The 24,762-nt window shown below is 50.3% G+C and overlaps 1 protein-coding gene across 2 annotated transcripts in view; it reads right to left on the bottom strand.

Moving 5' to 3' along the window:
* ST8SIA5 (ST8 alpha-N-acetyl-neuraminide alpha-2,8-sialyltransferase 5) overlaps window positions 1-23,570 on the bottom strand; it is a 43,757-nt gene extending 20,187 nt beyond the window's left edge. The window contains exons 1-2 of one of the 2 annotated variants that reach the window (XM_090285561.1): window positions 22,199-23,570; window positions 12,426-12,533 (exon numbers count right to left, since the gene is read on the bottom strand). In XM_090285561.1, the coding sequence (XP_090141687.1) occupies window positions 12,426-12,533; window positions 22,199-22,329 (239 nt within the window). In that variant the 5' untranslated portion in view covers window positions 22,330-23,570. The remainder of the gene's footprint in view (window positions 1-12,425; window positions 12,534-22,198) is intronic. The other variant, XM_090285562.1, reaches the window with a different exon arrangement.
* Between the last annotated feature and the right edge of the window lie 1,192 nt (window positions 23,571-24,762).

Raw genomic sequence — 24,762 nt, 5'->3', positions numbered from 1 at the left:
AGGAGCCCAAGCCCGTTCCAACACCAGTTAGCTTCAGGCATGTCTGAGCCACCTCAGGGTCCCTGCAGCAGTTTCGTGCAAAATAACAAATATAATTTCAGCCCGTGCTTGCCCAGCCCTTACCACAGGCCAAGTGCCAGGCCCACCACCCGACAGGGAGGCAACCACATTTGATCTCTATAGCCAGCCTGCGAGGACAGCAATCGTCATAAGCATCAGAACAGCCTCTGGGAGTGAACTCACTTGCTCAGAGTTGTGTACATGGCAGGCAGCAGAGCTGCAACATGAACCTGCACGTGGACTCAAGGCTGCTCTTGTCTACTCATCTACAAGGACAGCTGGTGTCCCCTGCAAGGGGCCCTCTGGCCTCCCACAGCCACTGGGCAAGGAGACCTTAAGGCCTCCCCTTCTCACACCCAGGAGGGAAGAGCATCACCTGACTGGGGGTGGGGGGAGCGTTGAGGGGGGAAGGTTCCCTCGAAGATAAAACACAGTAGTTCATTGCTGCACTTAGACAAGGTGGGGCCTCCCAGGTCAGAAGCCAGGCATACCTTCTCCTCATGGCCTCCATCTGGAGGTTGTTCAGAGGGGCTGGCAGATTAAGGTGGAGACTCGACCCCATGGCAGCCTCAACACCACAGGATCAAGAAGCCACAGGGTAGAGCCACTCTAAAGGCGGGTCAGGGACCTTGCAGTAGGTAGCCCTGGGGAATCAAAAGTGGGAGAGGCGCCCCAGGGCTGCTCCTGGGCCTTGCAATCCACGAGCAAAGATTTAAAATAAAGTCATTCCTCAGGTGTTTCCCAGAAACCTTCCCAACATGTATCAGCAGATATTTGACATGTCCTCACAGGTCTAACTTACATGTGCAAAATTATATATGGGCTGCCTGAGACATACCAAATCATTTTAACCAATAGATGGGCTTCTTTTAAAAATATGTGCATGCAAAACAACTTTGAATTTCATATTTAATACTTTAAAAATATTCTGTTTATAAATATTTATTTTTAAATTTAATTAAATTAAATACTTAATTTTAAAGTATAATTATGTACTCAAATATTTTAAAATATTAGAACAAAATATTTGTGTTCTAAATAAATACAATTTCATAGTTAATATTTTAAAAATATATTATGAATGTGTTCTTAAATAATTTTAATATAACTCAATAGTTACTTTTAAAGTATTTTAAGTAATTTTAAAGTAACTTAAAATGATATTTAAAATACTAAAACATTATACACAACAAATTAGCTCCTATTTCAAAATAAGTAGGCTCCTTGTTCTCATGTAATAAAAGAATTGAAGCAGAGCTATTGAGAATTAGGTATTTTCTCTATGTTGCCCTTGTGTTTTTGAACTCCTTTCTCTGTTGTTCTATCCCAGCAAACTTATACTGATCCTTCAGTACCCAGTTAAAATGCTCCTACTTATGGGAAGTCTTCTTGACCTTCATCTCCAGGGTCCCTCTGTTCATTGCCTTTTAATTAGAGCAAGTAACATTGTATTAAAATAGTCTGTTTATATATCCATTTCCCCCTCCAAACAGTAAGCACGGGAACTTTGTCCTTGCTATGTCTCCACCTTCTGTACTACAGAGGCAGGAAAGCTAAGAACTACATTTCCTAGAGTCCTTTGCAGCAAGGGTCTAGACGAAGTTTAGGTTCAACCAATCAGAAGCACTTGCATGAGAATGTTATTGGAGAAGAATGCCAGGCTCAAAGCATTGTTTTGCTGGTGCAGAGTGTGGCAGAGGTGGCATGGCTCTTGGAAACTGTAATGGTGGCAGCACCTTCATGATTGTATCAGAGGCAGCAGCTCTCATGGTGGCCTCATTTCACAATGTAATTTGGGGAGACATTTCTGAAAGCTCTGCCTGGTGTCTTTCTTCAGGCTATACCCTTGATAAATCCCCGTCTTCTTGAATTATAGTATTCCCTCATTTATAGCAGGTATTACATTCTAGACCTCCCCGCGATAGGTGAAGATACACGAAGTAGGAAACTTACATTTATTTTAATGTTTATATATACTTTAAGGCTTTTTTTTTTTTTTTTTTTACTTTAAGGCTTTATAAACCCTTCCCACACACTTATAAACCATTCCCAGTCCCTTATTAACCTTTCCCACTCCCTTATTAACCTTTTCCACACTTTTATAAACACTACTTATGTTCTTAAACATATTCTACACTCTTAAACCTACGTAGCTTTAACAACATATGTATACAGTACCACAAAATCCCACGATATAGCAAAAAATTCGCGATAAATAATTATATATAATATTTTTAAAAATCCCACAATACAGTGAGGCCATGATAAGTGAACCGCGATATAGAGAGGGACTACTGTAGTTCAAATGGATTCTGTTATTTGCAACTAAGTATAAGGCGTTAGTCTGCAGTCACAAAAAAAACGTCCACGACCTTGGCTCTGATTCCTGTCGTTTTCCAGCCACACAGCAGCAAATGAGGTTTTGTGCCCTATCACAGAGATCATCATCTGCAACCAGAGCCAGTGGCACCAAGCCCTTGGGAATCCATTGGGTCATCTGACGCCATGATCTCAGGCTGCTACCAGAAAAGCTCCAGATTCAAATGATGCAGGAAATCATCCGGGGGAGACCTATCCCAGAGTGCTCAGGGAGTTGGGAGACTGGTAGACACTTCTCAGACATGCCTCTAAACCAGCTCCGTGACTTTGGGTAAATCACATCCCCTCTCTGGACCTCTGTTTTCTCTTTCTTAAAGCAGTTTGTTTGAACTCAGTGATATCTACAGGTTCCCTTCAGTATTTCCCACTCACTAACTGAGGCAGACTGATACTATGAATTGATGGTCCACAAAAGGAGGACATTAAAACTGATCGGCACCTCCTTTCGATAGCTAGCCCCTCCACTGCCTCCACAAGGCCATCTCGGCCTTACTCCACCAGCCTTTCCCTTTCTCTTGACTCCCCAACATCACTCCTATAAGGAACCAGGCAGTACAATGATCCCAAATGGTCATGGTCACGTGTTCAGTGGCTGTCAGGTGGAGAGGCTTTCAGATCTGGGTTCATGTCCCTTCTCTGCCCCTCACTGGCCATCATAGGCCCAGCACTTTTCTGAGCCTTAGTTTCCTCATCTGTCAAATCAGCATAAAAAATGCAGCCCATGTGGAATGGGGTTAATATAAGATATTGATGACAATTTCAGGAAAAACAGGAGCACAGTGCCAAAAAGTAGCACAGGAAGTACCCAGGAAATGTTCACTCCCTTTCCCCCCTTTTTCCTGCTGTTGAAGGGCAAGAGCTGAGAGTAGATGCCCAGGGAGTCAGACATTTTTGTACAATCCCTCAGCTGGTTGGTGGCAGAGCTGAGTCAGGGATGAATAACTCAAGGAAGTTTCTCCACCGTCTGGATCCTTCTTCTGCTGTTATTAGTAAACCTCTCTCCTGCCACCCTGCGAACAAAGCCCATGTGGAGCTCTGCGTGGACGTGGGGATGCCTTTGATCACCCATCTCTGCTGCGGATTGCATAGATTGACGATACTTCTGATGCTTTGACATCTGGGGACTTGCTGACTCTGGAGAGGCTGCCCCTCCCAGGGCCAGCCCAGAGGTTCCTGGATAGAGGAAAGGACTAACTCCCCCAAGGGTCTGTGAACACAGCTTTCACATGCAAACCAACTAACACAGAGTTTGTACCCACCCCCACTGAATTCTCTCACACTCAGGGCTACTATCCCAGGTGCCCAGAAAACACTCCAGGCAGTACCTACATCAAAATCATCAAAATCAGCTCCACGGCTAGGTCTAAAGCCTCAGTCTTCCCATCTGGAAAATGGAACTAACAGCCCTTCCTTCCTTCTCTGTTCTACCTGGGCTTCGCTTGGGGGTGGGGGAGGGTTGCACTGCTTCATCAATCTCTAAAGATAACGGACTTGAGGAAATAAAGTTACTAAATCACCTCTAGAGTCTGCTTCTGATCGGACACCCAAGAACTGCATTGTGCAGGTAGCCATGGAAATCCCTGCCTGGTCTGGATATAGGCTATCATGCAGACATCAAAAACGAGGCTTAAACATTTAGTGGAAAATGCAAGTTACAAAACTATGATCTCCGAAGAGAACTATATATACATATATGAATGCATGGGGAAAGGGAGGGGCTGTAACACAATATCCATAGTGGCTTTCTCCGAGTGATTTTGAAAATTATGAGTGATTTTAGCAATACTTTTCTGTAATGGGGTTATGGCTCTTTTAATATTGGGAATCATTAGTAAATGCCGTTTTAAGCCCTAGCTCTCCTCTAGCTGCCCCTTAACCTGCTAGAAGTTGCAAGAAGCAGTTTCTCCAACCTTCTTAACTCCATTAGCCTCTCAAGGTGAGTTAGTCTGTCTCTTCTTTCAGTTCTGGAAAAATGATCTCTATGCAGCTCGAAAGGGAGGGGACCCTGGCATCACATTCGGCACCTCGCTGGTATAAATAGTCCCAGCTGGTGAGATCAGAAGCCCAGCTCATCTCAGATGCCACTGGGCTTCCGGCAGCCAAGTCCAATGTTGGTGCCAGGCTGCATCTGTCCTGCCCCTATCTCTGTGCCCTCAAGACTGCAGTGGGCAAGGCCAGACAGCGCCAGCTGCCTCAGCAGCAGGTGAGGGCCTCCACTAAGGGAGCAGACAAATGCAGAAGGCCAGAGGCAGAAGTAGCCTTGGTGGTCCCAAATATTGTTTCCCCTCCTCCCACCCAGACCTGGGTTCCAGCTTTACAGGTGAAGGAGGCCTCATTTCAGCAGGTCCAGGGTCTGGTTTGCAGACTATCTGGCTCTGTCATTCTGCCAGCCTTTCCCCACAAGCCTGCCCCACAGAGGGCTCCCCTGTTGGCCTGATATGCCCCGCCTCCTCCAGAGCTTCTTCAGGACCATGGGGTCTTCCTTAGAAGCCACAGTACATTGAGTCCCAGCAACTACCGGCTGGTATAGGACAAGGCCCCTGCACTCAACTTTCTATCTAACATTCCCCTTCCTCCCCAGACGCTGAGAGCATTCAAAGGAACAAAAGCCCAGGGAGGTTGCTGTGTTGTGCAAGAGCACACCTGCCAGGCCTCCACCTGCCCAAGCTCAGCAATCTGAACCCCTGGGCTCCTGTCAAGCCTGATACAGAGTCTCCAAGAACCACAGAGTAGTTTATCTATTTCACACTGGGTAGGAAACCCGTGTCATATGGCAACTCTGTACCAATTAAGAAAAACCACCTTTTTCTCCAGGTGAATTAAGCCACATGCCAGTCACATGGCTCATCAAGTAAGAAGGAGCTGGATGTCAGCCCCTCTTGACCCCTTGACTGGGTATGTGTGTGCAATGCCTACCGTGCCCAACCGTATATGGAAAACAGACACTAGACTCTGTCTCATTTTATCCTCCTCATTGCCCTACAAGGCAGGCATTACTTCCCCAGTTTGTATCCAAGACTCGGACTGTAAGAGGTAAAGTAACTTGCCCATGGTCATTCAGCTAGCAATGGTGGCACGAGAAAGGGAACCTCAGGCTTCCAAAAGCCCAGAACCCAAGTTCTGACTCTGACAAGCCACAGGCAGGTCACTGGGGGTTCTCTCAATGAGCAGCCCCTCCCTCTCCTGAGGCCCACAGCCCCCTTCAGTGAGCTCAGAGCTATTTCTAGAGCCAGAACAGCTGCTGCTGTCTCGAGACAGCACACTACCCGTCAGAGCAAATGCACAGAAATCAGAGGCTGAAAATTGCAGGCTGACAACTCAGAGAACTGGAGGGTCTTCCCAAAAAGGTACAGGGAGGGGCAAGAAGGGCTCGGCTGCTAACAACTGCAGGTCACAGCTGCCAGGAGGAGACACTGCCCCTCCTGGTGGTGGACAGACCTAGCTTAGACCCCTGCCTGGACCATGGCCCTCTCTGAGCCACAGTTTCCTCATCTGCCCACAGGAGTTCCCTGAGCTGCTTTGAGATACCAGAACCACAAGCTAAGGAGCAGGAAGTTCTGAGTACACCGCTTGATAGTCTGGTGACTAATCTGCTCCCTGTGTGAGCCTCCTGAAGTGCCATCCCTGGGGAGGGTGCTGGGGGGTCAGGGACAAAGCCTGACATGACATTCCTCCTTCTCCTAACCTGCAATTCTGCAGGGCTCCAGGTCACATGTCAAGCTCACTCCTGCAAGAGCACGTATTCAGTGGCCTTATTTGGGGGGGCCAGACCAGGGAGCCCTGAAAAGCTCCCCTTGTAAAATTCAACCCACCAGCCAGGAGCCTCCAGGTGTCTGAACTGCTCTGGTCAACCTTCCTCACACGCATCACCCTCCTGCTCCTGGGAGGCTTCACCACCATCCCTCAGGCACCCAAGCCAAGAGTTGCGTCTTAGTTCACCTCCTGCCCCGTCTGATCACTTTGGCTCCCTTAGCAGGCCACGGCTCCATCCTGCACCAGAGATATAATTGGTTTCCTTCCTCTCCTGAGTTGGCCTCTCTGTCTGGAACATGGCTCCTCACTGTGTCTTCCCAGTTACTACAGACCCGACCGAGGTCGGCTTCCTTTGGCAGCCTTTCCTGCCCTTGGTCACAGCCATTGATGGAGGGGGTGCGGGCTACGCACGGCTACATAGAGGGGGGGTGGGGGCTGAGGCAGCCTTGGGTGCCCTTCTTTCCGAGTGCCCCCAACTGGTTATCAGGGGGAGGCTTGGCCCTCCCAGCCCAACCAAGACCCTTTTTCTTTCCATTCTCCATTTCTTCCCATTCTCACTCTGTTCTGTGGCCTTTGCCAAGTGACTGGTATAAGATTGCTACAGAGGGTCTAGGAGGGTGGAAGCATGGGAGTCATGAAGAAGGGGAGGAGGGGGCATGGCTGACAACAGCCGCTGAAGGGAGTCACGGACAGTTCAGGGAGCTGATGTGGGGTGAAGAAGGGGTGAAGCACCCTGGCAGGCCCCTGTGATCTTCTGATCTGGAAATGTGATTCCCAGGAGGGAGCGTCTCCTACCCAGCTATGAGTCAGAGGCAAAGCCAGGCCAGGCTCTACCTGTGAGGTCCACTCAGCAGACTCCACCAGTGACTGAGCAAAGATAAGGAAACTGAGGCACAGGAAGTTTCATGGAAGTGGTTATTTGCCCAGGATACTCAATTCAGACCCAACTAAGGGCCACAATGCTCAGGGGGCCCAGGGAGCTCATGGAATGGCACCACCTGAGAAGCATCAGGGTACCACCAACCCTGCCTGCAAACAGCCTCCTCTCAGCCCCTGGAGGCCCACGTCAGGTGCTGGGAGGAAAAGGGGAAGCTGTACCATCTTTGTTCAGTTTTTCCAGCACCCAGCCCAGAACACTCTGCCAAACCTGACCCTCCAAATTCTTCCCAGCTGGATGGAGCCCAAGAACTCTGTCCCTTTCTTTATATATTTATCTTGTCCTTTCCCACGGACGTGAAAATTGACCAGAAAGGCTTATGCTAAGGCAGCCTGCACCCACTGCTGCCCGGCCCCCAACAGCTGTCATCACATCTGGAAGTCCACCATGGAAAATTCTTCCCCTTGTGGTAACCTTGCCGCTGAGGGCTCCTCTTTGAAAGGCAGAATTCCCAGGAGCAGGTGGAAGGAGGCATTTTTTAGGGATAATAATCAGGAAATGCTAAGCACAGGGACTAGGGCACGGGATGATACAGAGGAAAAGAGTGGGAAAAACGAGGGTGGAGATGAGAGACCCTACAGATCATCTTGCCTATGGTGCTAATGATAGTAGTCATTATAGGAAGGGAATATATGCATAATTACCTACTTGAATCAACATGGCCATTTTCTTACAGTCTAACAGCCAGGGGCTGAGGGCAGGACTAGACTGCATGGGAGGACTTGGGAAGGAAAGCAGAGGAGACCCAGCCCAACCCTGCATCTGACCTGTCCACAGACCAGAAGGAAGGATCCCTCTACTCAGCATGGCCCATTAGTGCTGGGACCCCAGAGTCACACTGGATGGGATGAGTTCCAGTTCCTCCACTCACCACCTGGAAGTGGTGACTCAGTTTCCTGATCTGTAAATGAGGGCAATGACAGTAGCCACCCCAAAGGTTTGAGGATGAGGAGTAAATGCAGTAAGATGCCTGGCACATGGCCCCCAGGAGCGAGGCACGTGGAAGTTCAAGGCAAGTCTCACTTCTCCGCGGAAGCGCCCCTGATTTCCACACTGAGTTCTCAGAGTACTCGCCATCTGGCTCGCACAATTTATTACCTAATTATACACTGTCTTGAAACAATTAGGGAACAATTCAAGACAGCATAATAAAGTGCTGAATTGAATTCCATCGGGTTCCTTCCTGCTCTGAAATATGACAATTCCAAATCCCATATTGTGCAGCACATGCCACACACACACAAATCCTGCCCCCGAGAGAAGGGCTCTGGCCCAGGCCCTGAAAAGCTTGGGGCTTGCTCTTTTCTCCTATGGCTGGTGCCATCCTCCCCCTAGGAAGCCCCTGCACCACAACCTGAAGCCCAGCTGCACAGGGAGAGAAGGCTGTCCCAGGAACAGGCAGCCTAGGTGGGTGGCAGCTTGGCCGCCTCTGCTCTAGAACTCAGAAAGAAGTATCCTTCGAGTCATCTTTGCACACCACCTCCTGCCACCCTGTCCCAGACCAAGAGGACCAAGGCTGTGCAGAGTCTGGGAGAAGGGACCAGTGAGGCCAGCCAGCCAGGCCACCTGTGGGCTATGCCTGAAGTTGAAGGGTCCACAAGACCTTGTGTGCACAGTAGTCCAGCCCAGATCTCTAGGGCAAGAGAAGAGTTTATGTACACTGTGCAAAGAGTTCTCTGTGTGCTTAATGATAGAAGTAGTCCTCTGTGCAGACACACCTTACAGAACATAGAGTTGAAAGGACTATCAAGGAAGGCTTCAGGGAGGTGGTGGGGTGGGAGTAGAAACTGGCAGGAGGACAAGGACTTGGATGTGGAGCAGGGTGCAGCTGGCAGAAGTTGAGGGAAGCCCTTCATGCCGTGGTTACGGGCCAAGCTGAGAGTCACAGCCTGGGGGGCTCCTGCCTTAGCTGCCCTCAGTCCTCATGACCAGAGGTTCTTTCCCTGGGATGTCCTGAGGCAGTGGGCGCAACATGGCTTACCCTGCAGGACCAAGACCACCGAGGGCCCTGCTGCACTTGATCACTGAGTGATCCATCCCTGGGCAGACAGGCAACTGGCCAGGCCAGAGCAGTTAAGGTGCTCAGCTGGCCAGGCAGGAAGGAGGATGCTCTCTTGCTCTTCTCCTCGCCATCCCCATCCACCCTTCCCAGGATTGTGAAGCTCTGTGGGGAGTGCAGGGGAGGGTTTCTCAGCCAGTTGCTGCGGAAGTATATAATCTGTGTTCATGCCTTCTCCCTCCTTCTGCTACACCTCCCCCACCTCAGTCTCCATTTTCCCACCCCGCCACGCAGAACTCTCTGACCACCCTATGACCTGCTCTTCTCAAAGGAAATTTTTCTGATCATCCCAAACTGTGAATGGGTTTATGATTCCAAAGTGTATTCCCTTTCTGGGGATAAATGTTCAAATACTATGCCAGGAGGGGACAAGGTTTAATCCAAAGGAATAAATCTCTAAGGGAGAATTCAGGATCAGTGACACTGAAGTTTGCTTTCTTACCAACAGCTTTTACTGTGTCCCTGCTTCATTCCTTCTTTTATTCAAGTAAAATTTATTGGGCGCCTACTGCTTGCAGGTGCCATACTGGGTGCTGAGAACTCGAAGATGAAGAGGCACAATCGCTGTCTAGTGGAGACTGAAACATTAACATGTAACTTGAACATGACGAGAACCATCAAAGAACTACCTGCTTCTTCAAAGCACCCACTTAAATGGAAGCATTGGCTGATTAAAAATTATTCCTATCTGCTCATGAATGCAGCTCCCCTAAGATGCTATTGGACACCCCTTTTACTTGTAGACTTGAAGTGTATAAAGCTGTATGTCAATGTATATTTCATAACTCATTCACTTTCCAGTTTGGCCTGGACTTCCCCCAGCTCAGGTCTAATGAGAACACTTGGCCACAGCCTTCATGAGCCCTACCTGGCCTGCATTTTCTTTGTGATCCTGTTTGGTGTTTCCCAGATGGATCATTGGGACCTGCTCCTCCTCCTTATGCCTCCTGGTTGAGTATACGATTCATGAGTCATTTGGTTTTTTGCCCCCTTTACTGTCTGGTTATATATATGGTGCCTCCTGCTTTCCCTGCCAACTCTGTTAATAATGAATGTAACAGGTTGTATCACACTTCAACACACCACATAACTATACATAGCAAAACATGGCACGCGCTGAATTATTCAGTACGTGAATGAGAGCACCATACTTGACACACACTCCAGGCACAGAGGATGACGTACTCCACTCTGCAGAGCACTGTCCATGCATCCCAGTTGCATCCCAGCTGCATCCTCCCCCAAGCCCTGCAAATCTGCTGCCAGGAGAGGACCTGCCCATTTTGAAGAAGGCAGAAGCTTCAAGGTAAAAAAAAAAAAATCCCACACATATGGGTCTGTTCTAATTGCACTTGTCATTATTTTCCACATATTATGGTTACTCAATCAAAAATTGGGATCTGAAATTGGAATTGTCCCAGAAAAACTTGGGACATGTTGGTCATCACACCTCCTAGGAAGTCCTTGGTCAAATGGTGGCTCTCCAGAAGGAAATCAACTGAGCTGGTGACAATGTTGAGTAAAGGGCCCCTTATTTCCAAAACCAAACTGACATTGCTAGCCATCTCTGACCCTGAGGGATCCCCGCAGACAGGAAAGGGGAGGCTGACACAGGCACTGGGGAGCAGGGGAATAAAGGGGAGGGACATGAGACAGGCTGTGGGAAGAAAGGAAGTAGAGGGGAGAAGCAGGAAACAGGGACGGAGAAAGAACAGTAAACCAAGAACAGGTGGCGGAAAGCAACGGAGAGAGCAGATGGGGCGAGAGAGGTAGAGAAATTAGAGACAACATTGCAGAAAGAAGGAGGAAGGAGATAAGCTGCTGGCAGTGGGAAAAGTTAGAAACAGTCCTTGTGCAGCGGTCTCAGCCACTGCCCAGGGACACCTGCCAGAACGGCCCCCAGGAGCCTTCCCGCCTTACGCAGCTGATGAACATTTTCTAGTCAAAACCCCTCTGTGAGCTCTTCACTGAGCCCTTCCCAGGGAGGCAGAGACTCGTGGACTTGTCTAGACCACCCCTCATCTGGGTGGGTGGGTCACACAGCAGAAGGGCCAACATTGAAGGCTCAACATCAGGAAGGGACAACTCTAGACACCTCACCCTCCCAAGGTGACCCCAGAGGCCAGGAGGGTGGCCAGGGCTTTCAGTACACACCTGTGAAAAGAACTGAGCTCCTCAAAGCCCAGAATAAGACCCTGATCCCAGTTCATGGCCTACAGCCACTTAAACAGCCCGAGGTCTGTCTGTAGACTCCTCCCCAACTGGTTTTTGACATTGGAGCCATATCTTTTCTTTTCCAAAGCATGAAACAAAATCCTAAGTATTGGGAGCCCCTGAAAAACATACTATTTCTCTGCAGGGTCAGTTTAATGTTTTGGTGTCAATATTAATAGCAAAAGTACTCAGGCCTCTTTCCTAGGGAAAAGGATTGAAAGTTAGCCTGTACTTAGAAAGGCAAAAAATGAAGAAACAAAACAATTTAATCAGTCACTGGAAATCCTTAGTTGGCAGGTTCTGGCCACGCCCAGCTCCAGGCAGAGAGAGCATCCTGCCTTGTCCCCAAAAGTCCCCCACAATGCCTTTCCTGCAACAAGTGTATCCCACCTGAGCATATTCCATTTTCATTCATTCAACAAATAATTACTGAATTCCCATTGCTGAGTATGCAGAGTGCCCTGGACCACTGATTTTAGCTCCAAACACTACCACAGGTCAAGAAGAAATAACCACATGATGGTACAAATGTCAAGTTTCAGACTCCTCTTGATAGACATGGGTCTTCCCCAGCCAAGGTCAGCCTCACCCATGGGAAGAGGAAGAACTGCCTTCATAGCGGGATTTCAGCGGAGCAGGAAGCCCACGGCTAACACCCACCCCAGATGCCACCCCCCAACACACACACACTCATACAGTTGCAGGCTGATATCCAAAATCCTTGCAGCAGGTACAGAGCTGATGCCCCAATCTAAGTGGAGGCCTGAGGCCCAGGCTACCCCCAAGCCCACCTCCCAACACAGGGGCGGGCCAGTGGTCCCTACTTTGTTGTGGGTGGTCCTAGCCCCCACCCCCCTGTCAAAGAAGACAAGTCAGGATCCCAAAACACAAAGAGCTTTGAGCCACTGTGGGGAGCTGGCTTCTTCCCTGAGGGCAGCTCTGGGGCTGGGCCATGGGGCGGGGGGGCTCAGGGTCACCCCAGGACAGGCTTCCCCCTCCCTGGTTATTCACCCGGGGCTGTACCTGGAGCTGGAGTCACTGCCGCTGGGTGACTCTGGGACGTCCGTGACATTAAAGAGCCCCGTCCAATTGGCCAGCTGGTCGTCACTCTGCCAACCAAACTGGAGGCCTCTGGCAAGAGAACGAGGCAGTTGGTACTCATGGTCATGTGCTGGGTTAAGCCTGTCTGTCTACCAGAGAGCTGCATACTGTCCTGTGCCAAGTGACGCATTGCCTTGGTCATGCACTTAGTGGAGAACAGGGGTGATGTCCAACCATGGGGATGATGATGATAAACCTTTCCAGTGTTCTCTGCTCGACTACATCCATCACCTCATTGCACCTTTGTTGGCAGACATTCCACAATGTACACGCAGGGAAATGGAGGCTTCGCCAGACCAAGGCCACAGTGCCCTCCTGCCTCCCCTGTGGCATGACCCACAGTCCCTGCCTCTAGAGGCTTACACCAGAAGCACTCTTGATGGATCGCCAGCACTGTCCTCAGAGGCCAGACACACTGCACAGCTTTTAATGAAACCTAGTTTTCCATCACAGACCATGGACTCAAAACACATGGTTATCTCTGCTCCCTCCCCAAGCCTGGCTGGAGTGATAGCCAAGGAATAAATAAGGACACGAGCTTGGAGCCAAGGATAGAAGGGGGCCAGTGACCACATTGAGGAAGATGAAAAGCAGATGGGTAATTGCCTTTGACAGAGAGAGCGGAATCCTGACTCCTTAAGAAGCAAATCTACTCACCCAGCACAGCTCAGGAAGTCAGGGACGGTCCCATCACGCCCTCACTTTCCCTTAACAACTCATCATCTTTGCTCTCCATGGACCATTTAGACTGCAACACACCCTGGCTAACACAGCCAATAACAATCCAACCATATATTGATACTTTATACTCCCACAAAGGGCTTCACTTCTACCAGGGAGCAAAGTCAGGCTTCCAGGGGTCAGACAGGGAGTGAAGGAAGTGGCAGAAGTGAGGGTGTGTGTCCTCCCTGCCAGGGGTATTACCCTGAGCTCCGTCTACTGTGGACCCAGTGCCCTATCGGAAGATAGGCCTCTACCACAAAGTGCCACTTCACTCAGGCTTCCAAGAGATGCTAGAAATCCAGACTCTTAATATCCCAAATTTTTTAAAGCTGATTATTAATTCAAACTTGAAACACAGGGCAGACCTGCAAACCACACTGACAGGCCCCCTACATACATCATCTTGCTTGGTCCTGACCTTAGTCTGAAGAGGGAGACAGAGTGGGCCTCATGCATCCCAGCTGAGGAAACTGAGGCAGACAGTGGGAAGTGACCTCTCAGCCAGCTCGAGGCCTGACTCCCAGTTCAGTTCTTTGGCTACCAAAGTTCTGGCTCCTGTCCCAGGAGTCAGCTGCACACAGCATACCTCGGGGTCTTCCAGCTTGGGGGGCTGGGTCAGCAACCCTCAGCCTTCTGCCTCCTGCACAATGGACAAGCTCACCACCTTAAAAGGTACCCACAGAGGAAGCCCAGGTGAGCACCGTCCCTCCTGCTCCACAGAGCATATCAGAGGGAAGCAAATGACTGCGCTGCTATCATTACAAGGATAACCTTGAATTGGCTCTATTTGAAAAAAATAAAATAAATGAAGAAAATCATTCACAAAACATCAGTACTTAACTTCTCTGGGAGGATAATCTATAGAATTACGTATTTGCATTTTCCCTCCCCCTTTCCAAGGAGGTAGCTTGGCTGTTTCTCCCTCTCACTTTAGGGCCCCTTGGGGCGTGGGAACTGAACGAAATTGTGCTAAAGCCATTCTAGAGGAAAGCAGGCAGGCCTTCGGGCCTGGGGAGGGCTGGGTGCATATGGTGGGACCACAGCTGAGCAGAAAATTCCTCAGCCCCAGGAAGCCCCCTCTGCTCTGGTGGCTTGGGGTTCTTCTCCTAGTTCTACCTTTAAATGGACAGCAAGATCCAGAAAGACTGCCATTAAGGGGCCTCAGCAGGCAGGACCAGGGCTCTAGAGGCCTCCAGAGGACACTGAGCAGATCGGCTGAGGTTGGGGCAGCCTGGGGAGTCCCCCCAATCTTTGTGCCTCAGGAGCCCCCATGACCTTCACACGACCCTGGGCAGGAGGAAAGTGGGAAGGCCACTCAGTAATGACAGACTAATTTTCCCACCAGCTGGTGGGTAAGGTTTAGTCTTTTTCTTAACCAAAAGAAAATGAGGTGGTGAGCTGTTTCTTTTACACCACACTTGTGAAATAAAATGTATAAACACTTTTCTATTATTAATCAGCAAATCACTTGCATTGTACCTCACAGCTGACTGGGGAAAACTTTCCTTTATCTACTCATGCTCTTTTATTTTATTATATAGCAAATACTTATTTGGTTGCATTATTCTTTAGTTATCCCACAGCCATGCCAGGCTGGGGGCTAGGGTTCAACAGTGGAAAAGCCCCGCCGCATCACAATTTCTACTAGAGAAAGGCAGATGAACAAACAATAAATAAGAGGCGGTGTAATATGTCATGGGTCAGATGGTGAAGAAGGCTGTGGAAAAAAGTAAAGGGAGGCAAGGGGGATTGGAGTTTGGGGCGGGTGAGGGGTGCAGTTCCACACAAGGTGGTTTTCTTCCTGAGAAGGTGACATCGAGCAGGACTTGAAGTGGGTGATGAGGAAAGGAGCCAGCGGGTACTGGGAAGACGCTCCAGAAGAGGACTAGCGCCTGCAAAGGCCCTGGGGCAGGAGTGCGCCCGCTCATTCTGGCAAGGTGGTCCGTGCAGTGAGGGCTCAGTGAGTTAGGGGCAGGTGGCAGGTGATGGGGCATCAGTTCAAAGGAGCAAGGCCACCTTTCTCTGGTCACTCAGAGGCACCTAGGAGGGAAGAAGGTGGGCCCCATCTTCTGAGGAGCAACTCAGCAGGGGCACCCAGGTGTCTGTGAGCACTGGACCCTTCCTGGGGCGCCCAGATTGCTCTCCTTCACCTCCTCCGGTCCTCTGCCCTCCCAGGTCCACATGAGGAGCTGGGTGGGTGGTCACGAGAGACCTCTCAGAGAAGGTGCTGGGACCTTCCCCCTCAGATCAAAGCAGAAACGCCTGCCAGCTGAGAAGCCTTTTCAGCAGGATGAATGGGCATAATTATCAGTTCCACGGTCCCTCTCACCTGTCCTCACTCCTGACTCATTCACAAGTGACTCACATATTTCCCAGTGAAGCACCCGACGCCAACATTCCACCCAGGAGGACCTGGGGCAGGAAGGGAAGCGGGTTCATCCCAGGGTTGGCCTGCGGGGCCCGTCACTCAGAGAAACAGAAAGGATCCTGCAGGTGAGAGCAATGGGGGCCTTCCTCAGGCTGGTCCCCATGCTCTCCACCCCCAGAGGGGAAAGGAGAAGACTGGCAGAGCAAGTGGTAGGCACTGGGGTGGGTGGGGGATCTATGGGCGGCAGAGGGCTGGCCTCCGTGAGAGTCCCCAGATCTGGCGCCCAGGGAGCCGTTGAGCAGATGGAGCTTCCTGGGTTCTGAGGCCATCCCTGGTTCTGTAGAGGCCTCTGGCTAAGAAGTGGCTGCGGCAGGGCCCAGGGGCAGTCCCATGCTGGCAGTGTCCAGGCAGGGGTAGGGGGGATGGACACGGAGACACCCAGCCATCGAGGAGGGGTCTAGAGACAGAAACCAGACAAGTTCCAGGCACAGCTCTGGGACCACCTCGCCACCCCTAGCCTCTGCACCACAGAGGAGCCTGCAACCCCTACCCGGCCCCCCCACCCAAGGCCAACCTCCAAACAGTCCTACTCCCTGGCCTGATGTTCCAGACCCCCACTGCCTGCCCAACCTCCCCTGGGGGCCAGAGCCACATGAGTGGGCACCCCAGGCCATCCAATCATGTCAGGCCCCTTGCCGCCACTCTTCATTAAATATTTGGTCAACATCAATTACAGGGAAGAGCACATACCAGCCTTCCAGCTCTGCTCTGACACGGAGGCCCTAAACTGTGATGTTGCCTGGCTACGCACCACCCTCATCACTGTTTCCTCCAAAACCTACAACATGTCGTCTATGCCCCACAAGTATGAATGTATTTTACACTGTCTTACATATTTCTCATGTCTGCCTCTTTCAGTGTTCTGGAAGTTTCTTAAGGACATGAATCATACCTAATAATTCTTTATAACATCCCCTCTCCCCGACACAACACTGAATGGGTATTTAAGAGCTATTTCTCGATGATAGTGAAAACCTTTGGGACGCCCTTTGCCAGTGTCCCTGCATTCAGTGATTAATGTCAGGCACTGTGCTAGGTCCTGGGAATTCAGAAATGAATAAAACATCTCTTACAAGTGTCTTACAAGCTCTGGGACCTTATGCAAGTTACTCACCCTCTCTGAGTAAATATTAAATGAGGATGACTATATCTGTTTAACAGGACTCTGGTGAGGATTAAATGAAATAATCCTCATTCAAAATTATCTGCTTAGGTCAGAGCCTGGCTCATGAGCCCTTAGTGAATGTTAATAATCAATATTATTACCTGATGAATCCATCACCTGTATATGTGTGCATGTGTGTGGTGGGGGGAATCCCTACACATAGAGTTAAGAGCTAAATTAGAGAATTATTGGGTGAAAGACTATTAGATGAGAAGTGAATGGGCCTGGGTAAGTTAAAGAAGAGAAGCTAGATCCTCTAAGAGGCAAAAGTTTCCAGAAAGTACAAATGTCAAAAAGTACAAATGAGAGAAATGGGCTAGGGAGCAGAGTGTGAGGACAGTGCTGCATCCCTGGGGGACATCTGGGGAAGAGACAGGAAGCTACTGTCTCCCACCTAGGGCGGACGGGGGGCGGGGGGGACACCAGCAGGCCAGGGCCAGGACCAGAGCAAGGCGAGCAGGGCGCCCAGCGCACAAAATTGAGGTCGGCCACATGCTCAGACTCCTTCAAGAACAGGGTCAACACCTGAGAGGGAGCCTCCTTAAACTGTGCTCCCTGGGAGCCTTGCTTGTCAGTGAAACGCTCTGACCAGCAGAACTGTAGCTGTTCGGCCAGCTTAGGACACCCCCCAGGGGGTCAGCTCTGCTCTTTCATCCTCTCTAGAACACTCTGCACCTCCACCCCGTCCCCACTAGTCACCCTCCCCCTCCAGAGTCACCTCTTGTGTTGACCCTCTGTCCCACGGACCCCATCTCCTGGGTCCCCATCGTCCCTGGGTGGGGGGACAGTTGGCTCAGTGATGACAGCACTTTGAATATACACTTTGGTTACAGCACAAAGTCAGGCTGTACTTTTCCTTGACCCAGTTTCTTATCCTCAAGTCTCAGGACTGCAGCAGCCACATCCAGATCGACCCCCTTGAGGTGTGGGAGAGAGGAAGGCTGGGGGAAGACAGCGGATAGGAGAGTCCTCCCTGTCCAAGGCCGGACACAGTAGGTGCAGCCGCAGCTCCTGTCCCCGGTGCAGTCACACAGAAAGCAACAGGACAGCGCTGGGCAGAATGTGCTGAGTCCAGACAGCAGAGGCACGATGAATTCGGAGCCGGGGAAGAACACTGTGGGCTGGGAGCTGAAGGACAAGCGGTGTTTGGCCTCACAGAGAAACAGCTGGGAAGGCACAGCAGTGGGGACACCAGGTGGGAAAAGACAGGGTCAGGACAGACGTGATGTGAATAAGAGACCCCTGGCTGACAGGAGCAATGGGACTTCAGGGCCCTGGCCAGGTGGCACAGTTAGTTGGAGCATCCTCCAAACACCAAAAGGTTGTTGGTTCGATCCCCTGTAAGGGTGTGTATGCAGAGGCAACCAATCGATGTGATGTTTCTCTCTCACGTTGTTTCTCTCTCTCTCCCCTCCCTCCTCCACTCTCTCTAAATTCAATAATGAAAATATCCTTGGGTGAGGATTTTTAAAAATAGTAATAAATAAAAATATTTTGTTAAAAAGAGTGGGACTTCAGGCACAGACTAATCCATCAGAGGGGGTGAGACTTTTGTTTGGGGAGGGGGATGCAATGGAGACATTCAAAAACTTCTGTTTCTGTCAAAATGGCACATGGAAAACCTTCTGTGGCAGGTGCCCCTTCAGGAGCAGGTGCCCCTTCAGGAATGAAGGATTTCTTCCTCACCTGCTGGGGGTACTGGGAGCTGGCAGCTCCCAGCTCTCAGGCTCCTCTGGGAGTTGTCTCAAGTGAGGAGAGTCAACTTGACCAAGATCAATTCCAGAGGCAGCCACATCCAATGACTGAACACTCAGTGCAGAGGTATAAAGGCCGGCCTCCTCACCCCTGTGGCAATTCTCCAGGGCTCCTCATGGGGGTGGCTAGGGTCTTTAATTTTAAGTCCTCACCCAAGGATATATTTATTGATTGGGGGGGTGGCGGGGAGAAAAACACTGATTGGTTGCCTCCAGTACACACCATGACCAGGGATCAAACCCACAACCTGGGTATGTACTCTCACTGGGGATCGAACCTGCAACCTTTTGGTACAGACAATGCTCCAATCAACTGAGGCGCCTGGCCAGAGCTGACGAGAGCCTTCCCTGGGACTGCACTGCAGCTGTTCCTCCCTCGGCTCGGTCTCCCTTCTTCATGTGTGGATCCCAAGAACACATTTCACTAAACGTGCTGCACTCTGATCTCTGGCTTAGAGTCTGCTTTCCAGGGAACCACTCTGCAACATCTCCCACTAAAACACTGATTAAATGTGTGCAAAATGCCTTCTTAAATGGATGAATAATCTGGCAAGGAAAGAAGTAGTAGATGAGTTTTAAAGCCAGTAGCTGCCTCAGGGGCATCTGCCAATCCTAATAATTCATGCATCCCCTGTAATGGCCATTATATTATTATAACAAGCAAGTATTAATCAAATGGAAGCTGTCTCACTATATTAGACAAAATAGATTTCAAGGATCAAAGTATTACTAGAGATAAAGAAAGTCACTACAATAAAAGATTCAGTTCATTAGGAAGATGATATAGCTAAACTAGTATATAACTAATAAAATCACTCCAATATGCATAAGGTAAAAGTTGATAAGGAGAAGCTGATAAATCCATATCACAGAAGTTTTCATCACACATCTTAGAAATGTGATAGAGCAAGCAGAACAACAACAACAAAAAAAACGTCAATAAGAATAAAGAAAATTCAAAACCACTTGATTGAACAGACATGTAAGGATACTGCGCTTAATAATGAGAGAATCACATTTTTTTCAAGTACACTCGGCGTACTTATAAGAATCAACCACATTCTAAGACCACAAAGCAAATCTCAACAAATTTCAAGGAATCAGCACCATCAACACCATGCTGTCCTACCACAATGTATTTGAGTTCATAATTTCAAAAGATAAGTTAAAAAAAAAGTATTTGGAAATTTTAAAACATTTCTAAATTTGTGAGTGAAAAAAATAAATAATAAAAATTGAAAATACTTGGAATTCAAAATAATGAAAGTACTTCTGATAGCTACTATGTGTATGATCTTGAATAGTTACTTAGCTTCGCTGTGCCTTAAAGTCTTCATCTATAAAATGAAAACAGTAATAGCATCTATAACTTGTTAGAATTCAGTGTGGTAATATACAAAACACGCAAATAAGGACCTGGCACATAGGAATGCAATACAATTCTGAGTTGTTATCATTATCATCATCCCAAAACTTAAGGGATATAACTAAAGAAGTACTTAGAGGAAATTGTATAACCTTAAAAGTTGACATTAGAAAATAATATAGACTGGAAATTAAAGAGATGAGCATCCAATTTAAGAAGTTAGAAGAAGAACCTGGTTCAGGGGCAGGGTAGCACCACAAGGAACTAACCAATGGTTAGGCCTGGTTCTGCAATGTGGTTAGGGTCAGACATGGGAGAGGTGAGAGGAGGTGGTGTCACATCTCTGCACCTTTGCTGCTGCCTACTTGAGTTCTGGATGCACCCTTTCCCTCTACCTGCCCAAATTCTTAACCTTCCTTCAAGGACCCACTCAGGTTTCACCTCCTCCAGGAAGCCTTCCCTAACTACTTCAGCCCAGTGGTGCCTCCCTCCCCAGATATTTTAATACTTACTTCATAACTGTCTCATCTGTGGCCATTTTGTTTCCCCAAACAGAATTCAGACCCTCTGAACATCCGGACCACACCATTCTGGCACCTTTCCAGAATCAGGTACATACAAATTTTGCCTGATTGATTGGATTAACCACGTCCCTGGAGTAAGACCTGGGCAAAGTGGCATCTGAGACTTAGGGTCCAGAGTCTGTCTGTGTGAGGGAGGATGGGAAGCAACTGGTATGCCTGCTGAACTCAGGCAGCTAGCCCATCCACTCAGGACCTGGGAGGGCTTGCCAGAGGTTGAGCTGGCATTGGCCATGGTCACTGATATTCTCCCACTTTTGACAAGGCAGCAGGGACCCCTGCAGCCCCTGCAGTTCTGGGTAGGTGCCAGCAGGGGGCAGGAACCCAAAACCACCATGCTGAGGAACAAGTGCAGCAAGGGAGGGCTACAGCAGGCCATGTGCAGCCCAGCTATTCTTTCCTAGGCATATGGGGCTGGGATGCAGTAACTAAAAGAGGAAGCAGGCCCAATGGGCCCCACCAAGCCAGGAAATTCTCTGCAAATGCCCTCTAAAGCCACCAGCACCATGCTCAACCAGCTGCCTTGCACTGGTGAAGAACACTCCGGGATAGTCGGGAGCAGTGGGTGTCTGAAAGGGAATGTCAGGGACATGGGAGGGGGACATGGCCTACTGGCTTTTGTACCATGGGAGCCAGACCCAGCAGCAATCCTCACTCTCCCATCCCCACGCAGCCCAGATTGGGGGGAAGGGAGTGGGGAGCACAAATGACTGACGTGGAACCCAAAGCATGAAAAGAGAACAACTGTTTTATTATTTGGAAGTTTAAAGAAGAGATGGGATGTTTATACAGCTAGAGAGGCATTTTGTTTTCTACCGGCCTGGGGGAGGGGCAGTGAGAATAGGGAGGCATTGGCAGCCAGTGGAAAGGAGAGGTGGGCTGTTTGCAAAAGCGGTTCTGGTATGAGTGGATCCTGTCCTACGGCCACACTCTTCCCAGGCCCTGAAACCAGACAGAGTAACCCGAAGCGCTTCTCCCCAGCCAGCAGAGCGGGCAGAAGAGACTGAGGCTGGGCCCGAGTTTCCGAGTGCGGCTGGAGCAGAGCCCAGCAAAGGGAAGGTTAACTTCGGCTGCAGCTCTGACCTTCCGCGTAGGGATGAGAAAGGACCATCCGTTTCAGAAGGAATTAGGTTGTGAGTTCACAGATCCAGAGGTTTATAAGTTCACTAGCCCGGTCGATTCGTCTCAGCCCACTATCACTCCCCTAACCGACGTTCCTGGAGGAGGGAGAGATAGGCTTTTTCTCCCAAGGGCCCCTACATATACTTACAGGATATGGTTTGAGCCTCCTACTCCGGGAGCCTCACCTCCAACCAAATGGCCATGGCACTGTAGATTTGGGGGACACCAGTCTGCCCTTGTGGCCGCTCTGGGCAATCAATAGATTCGTCGTCAGCTTGGCCACTCAGAATTCTAAACTGCCCCCCATTTTTCACAACAGAACAAAGTTGTTGGGCCTCTCCCGCCAACGCTGGGCAGGCGCTCCCTTCTCTGGCTGGGAGAAGATGCGCTTCGAAGCACGTCCGTCAACTAAACCTAACGTGGCGTGGCGGTGCTCAGAGCTAAGTGAAGACCCCACTGTCACTCACCCTGGGGACGCCCGTGTGGACGCGGCAGACGCCACCTGGGGCTCGTCAGCGGGCTCCACTCACTCCCACCCGCACTTAGACTTTCTCACCTCTTGATGTAGTTCCTGCCATACAAGATCTGTTGCAGCAAAGTCACCAAGGCAAAGGCGCAGATGAAGATGAAGAGCAAAGTTCTGTTCCCCAACAAATCCCTGTTCGCCGAGGGGTCCGCATAGCGCATCCTGGCAGCTGCCCGCGCGCTGCGGGGCGCGGCAGGCGCCCAGCGCCAGGGGCCAGGGGTCCCCGCAATCACGCGCGGGGCTCCGGGGCCCCGCGGGGCACACGGCCGACTAGGCGCTTCTCGGCGCAGTCAGGATGGGGACTTCTTGGGGCAAAGTTTCAGACTGGCGCGCCGGACGTAAGGGGCATCCGAGCGTTGCTGGCTCCGGGGCGGTGGGCTGGGCAGGACAGAGCTGGCTGCAGAGAGCTCGCCTGCGGCCCGGGCCTTCCCTCCGAATGCCTTCACCTCTGTCGCCAGTGCCCGGCATCCGCCGATTTCCCTGCGGAGGGGCAACGCCAGGTGCCCCAAGCGCCGGGCAGTCCCTCCCGCGAAGGTGGCGGCCAATGGGGAGCGGGGCCCGGGCGCCGTCCGCCGGTGCGCCCAGGCGCCGCGCACCGCCTCCTCCTGTCGGGCTCCTGCTGGCGGTCCCCCGCGCTGTGCCCTGCCCTGGCGGGCCACGTCCGATCCCGGGCCCGCAGCGAAGGAGCGCGAAGGTTGGCCTTCAGTTCTGCGGATGGGAGGTGGGGAACAAAACACCCGGACTGTCTGGCTAATGACTAGCGGGCGGTAGAGAGGGGGAGGGGTGGAGCGGAAAACGCTGGGTTTGAATCGTAGAATTAAAAAAGGGGGCAGGAAAGGGAAGCCGCGGCTGCAGAGCTGGACTTGCTGGAGGGGAACATTTGCATGCGGCGCGCTGGGCACTGAGTCACCGCCGTGGCCGCGTCCTCACGCTCTCCCGGAGATTTCTCCGGAGAACGTGGAGCAAGGTCAGTCGGGCAGCCCTTCAAGGACGGTGCGCTTGGCTCCTGCGTGCTGATGGCCCCAGGCCCCTAACTCCTGTGAGGAGGAAATTCAGGGGCTCTCAGCTCCTGCTACAAGCCTCCTCTCCCTCCCCAACTGCAGATCTTGGCTGTTCATCAAAGACCTTGTTGTCACCGAGACACTGGGAGCTTGTCTCATCCCAGGAACCACTCGTAAATCTTAGGTCAGGCAGCTGGCCGCCTTCGAGTACCACAGTCCCCCAAAGCTTTAGTAAGTCACTAAGTCCACAAAGGTTTGTGCGTCTAGGGTGCACAGCAGAGAAAATAAACACAGAAATGCAGTGCTAAGTCGTGCCTCTTCAGAAATTCTAACCCCTAAATGCGCTCCCTTTTCTTCCCACACCCCGCCCCGCATGCCAAGCGACAGCCCTGCCATCCTGACACCGCAGTCTCCTGGCGCCTGGGGAGTCATGTGCCCGCAGCGTTCGCCACCAAGCCCTAGCTGGGTGATTCTAGGGCGCCCCTTCCCTGGGCCCTCCACCCACTGGGGGAGGTTCTAGAGTCAGGTCAGGAATTCAACTTGACACGACTGGGAACTCCACCAATGGTAAGAAAAGGAACTTAAAGTGCGCAGACTCCAGTGCTCTGGCCTTGGCCTTTAATAGTCTCCTTTTTGAACTGGAAAGACCGAAAATGCATGGTTAAATCTCATATTAGGGTTCCCCCCATAACTTGCAATTCGTGTGAATTCACAGGGTGGAAATGGACCTTGTGCTATCTATAAAGAGTTTATGTATAAATCAATATTACCTGTGAACTCACAGATAGGCTTTCTAACCAATTAAAGAAATAACACATAAACATTTAGATGGCCCATTATTATAATATACCTGATATATTTTTTTGGTGTCTTACACATCAAAAAGTGCTTGCTCTTGCATATATTAATAATTAGCGCCTCCTAGCCTTTGGCTGACCTATTTTACCGTGGAAAGGATCAAGCTCTAGTTGCCCAAACCAGCTCATCTAGCATGAAGTCTTTGGAATCAGAGATGTGGCTCTTTCTCCGATGCATAAAGGCAGGGCTGGCTCCATGGGATGGGACCAGTGCCTGCTCTTAACCCCCACTCTCGGCTTAATGTCCCACTCATGCTGTCTTCCAATTCATAATATGTTTTGAACAAGGAGGCCCTGCACTTCACTTTGCACGGGACCACAGAAATTATGCAGCAGGGCCCACACAGAGGTCCAAGTTGACAGAGTTCCAGTGTTTTACCTAGCGGGCCCTCACCTGCAGAGTTCATGAGGTACCATCATCATCATTCCAGAGAAGGTGCCCTTTTTTTTTTCTTTTCCTCCTTATTCTCCACCCTCATTAGGTACCCACTCTGATAGTTGTCTTTGGATGCATACTACCTTAAAAATTTATTCTAAAGTAATAAATCCAGATTATTCTAAAAATGTACAGCTTGCTGAGTTTTCACAAAATGAACATACTCATGTAACCAGGACAAAGACCAAGAAACAAAAATATTACCAGCCCCTCAGAGCCCCCTCCTTTCCTTTTCCAGTTACCATGTACTCAAGAGTTAACCACACCCTGGCAGATGTGGCTCAGTTGGTTGCAGTGTCC

Source organism: Furipterus horrens, unplaced genomic scaffold (genome assembly GCF_987537825.1).
Source record: "Furipterus horrens unplaced genomic scaffold, mFurHor1.1.pri manual_scaffold_8, whole genome shotgun sequence".
Taxonomy (NCBI): domain Eukaryota; kingdom Metazoa; phylum Chordata; class Mammalia; order Chiroptera; family Furipteridae; genus Furipterus; species Furipterus horrens.
The sequence above is the reverse complement of the archived record's forward strand: the minus strand, read 5'-3'. Positions and strand labels throughout refer to the sequence as shown.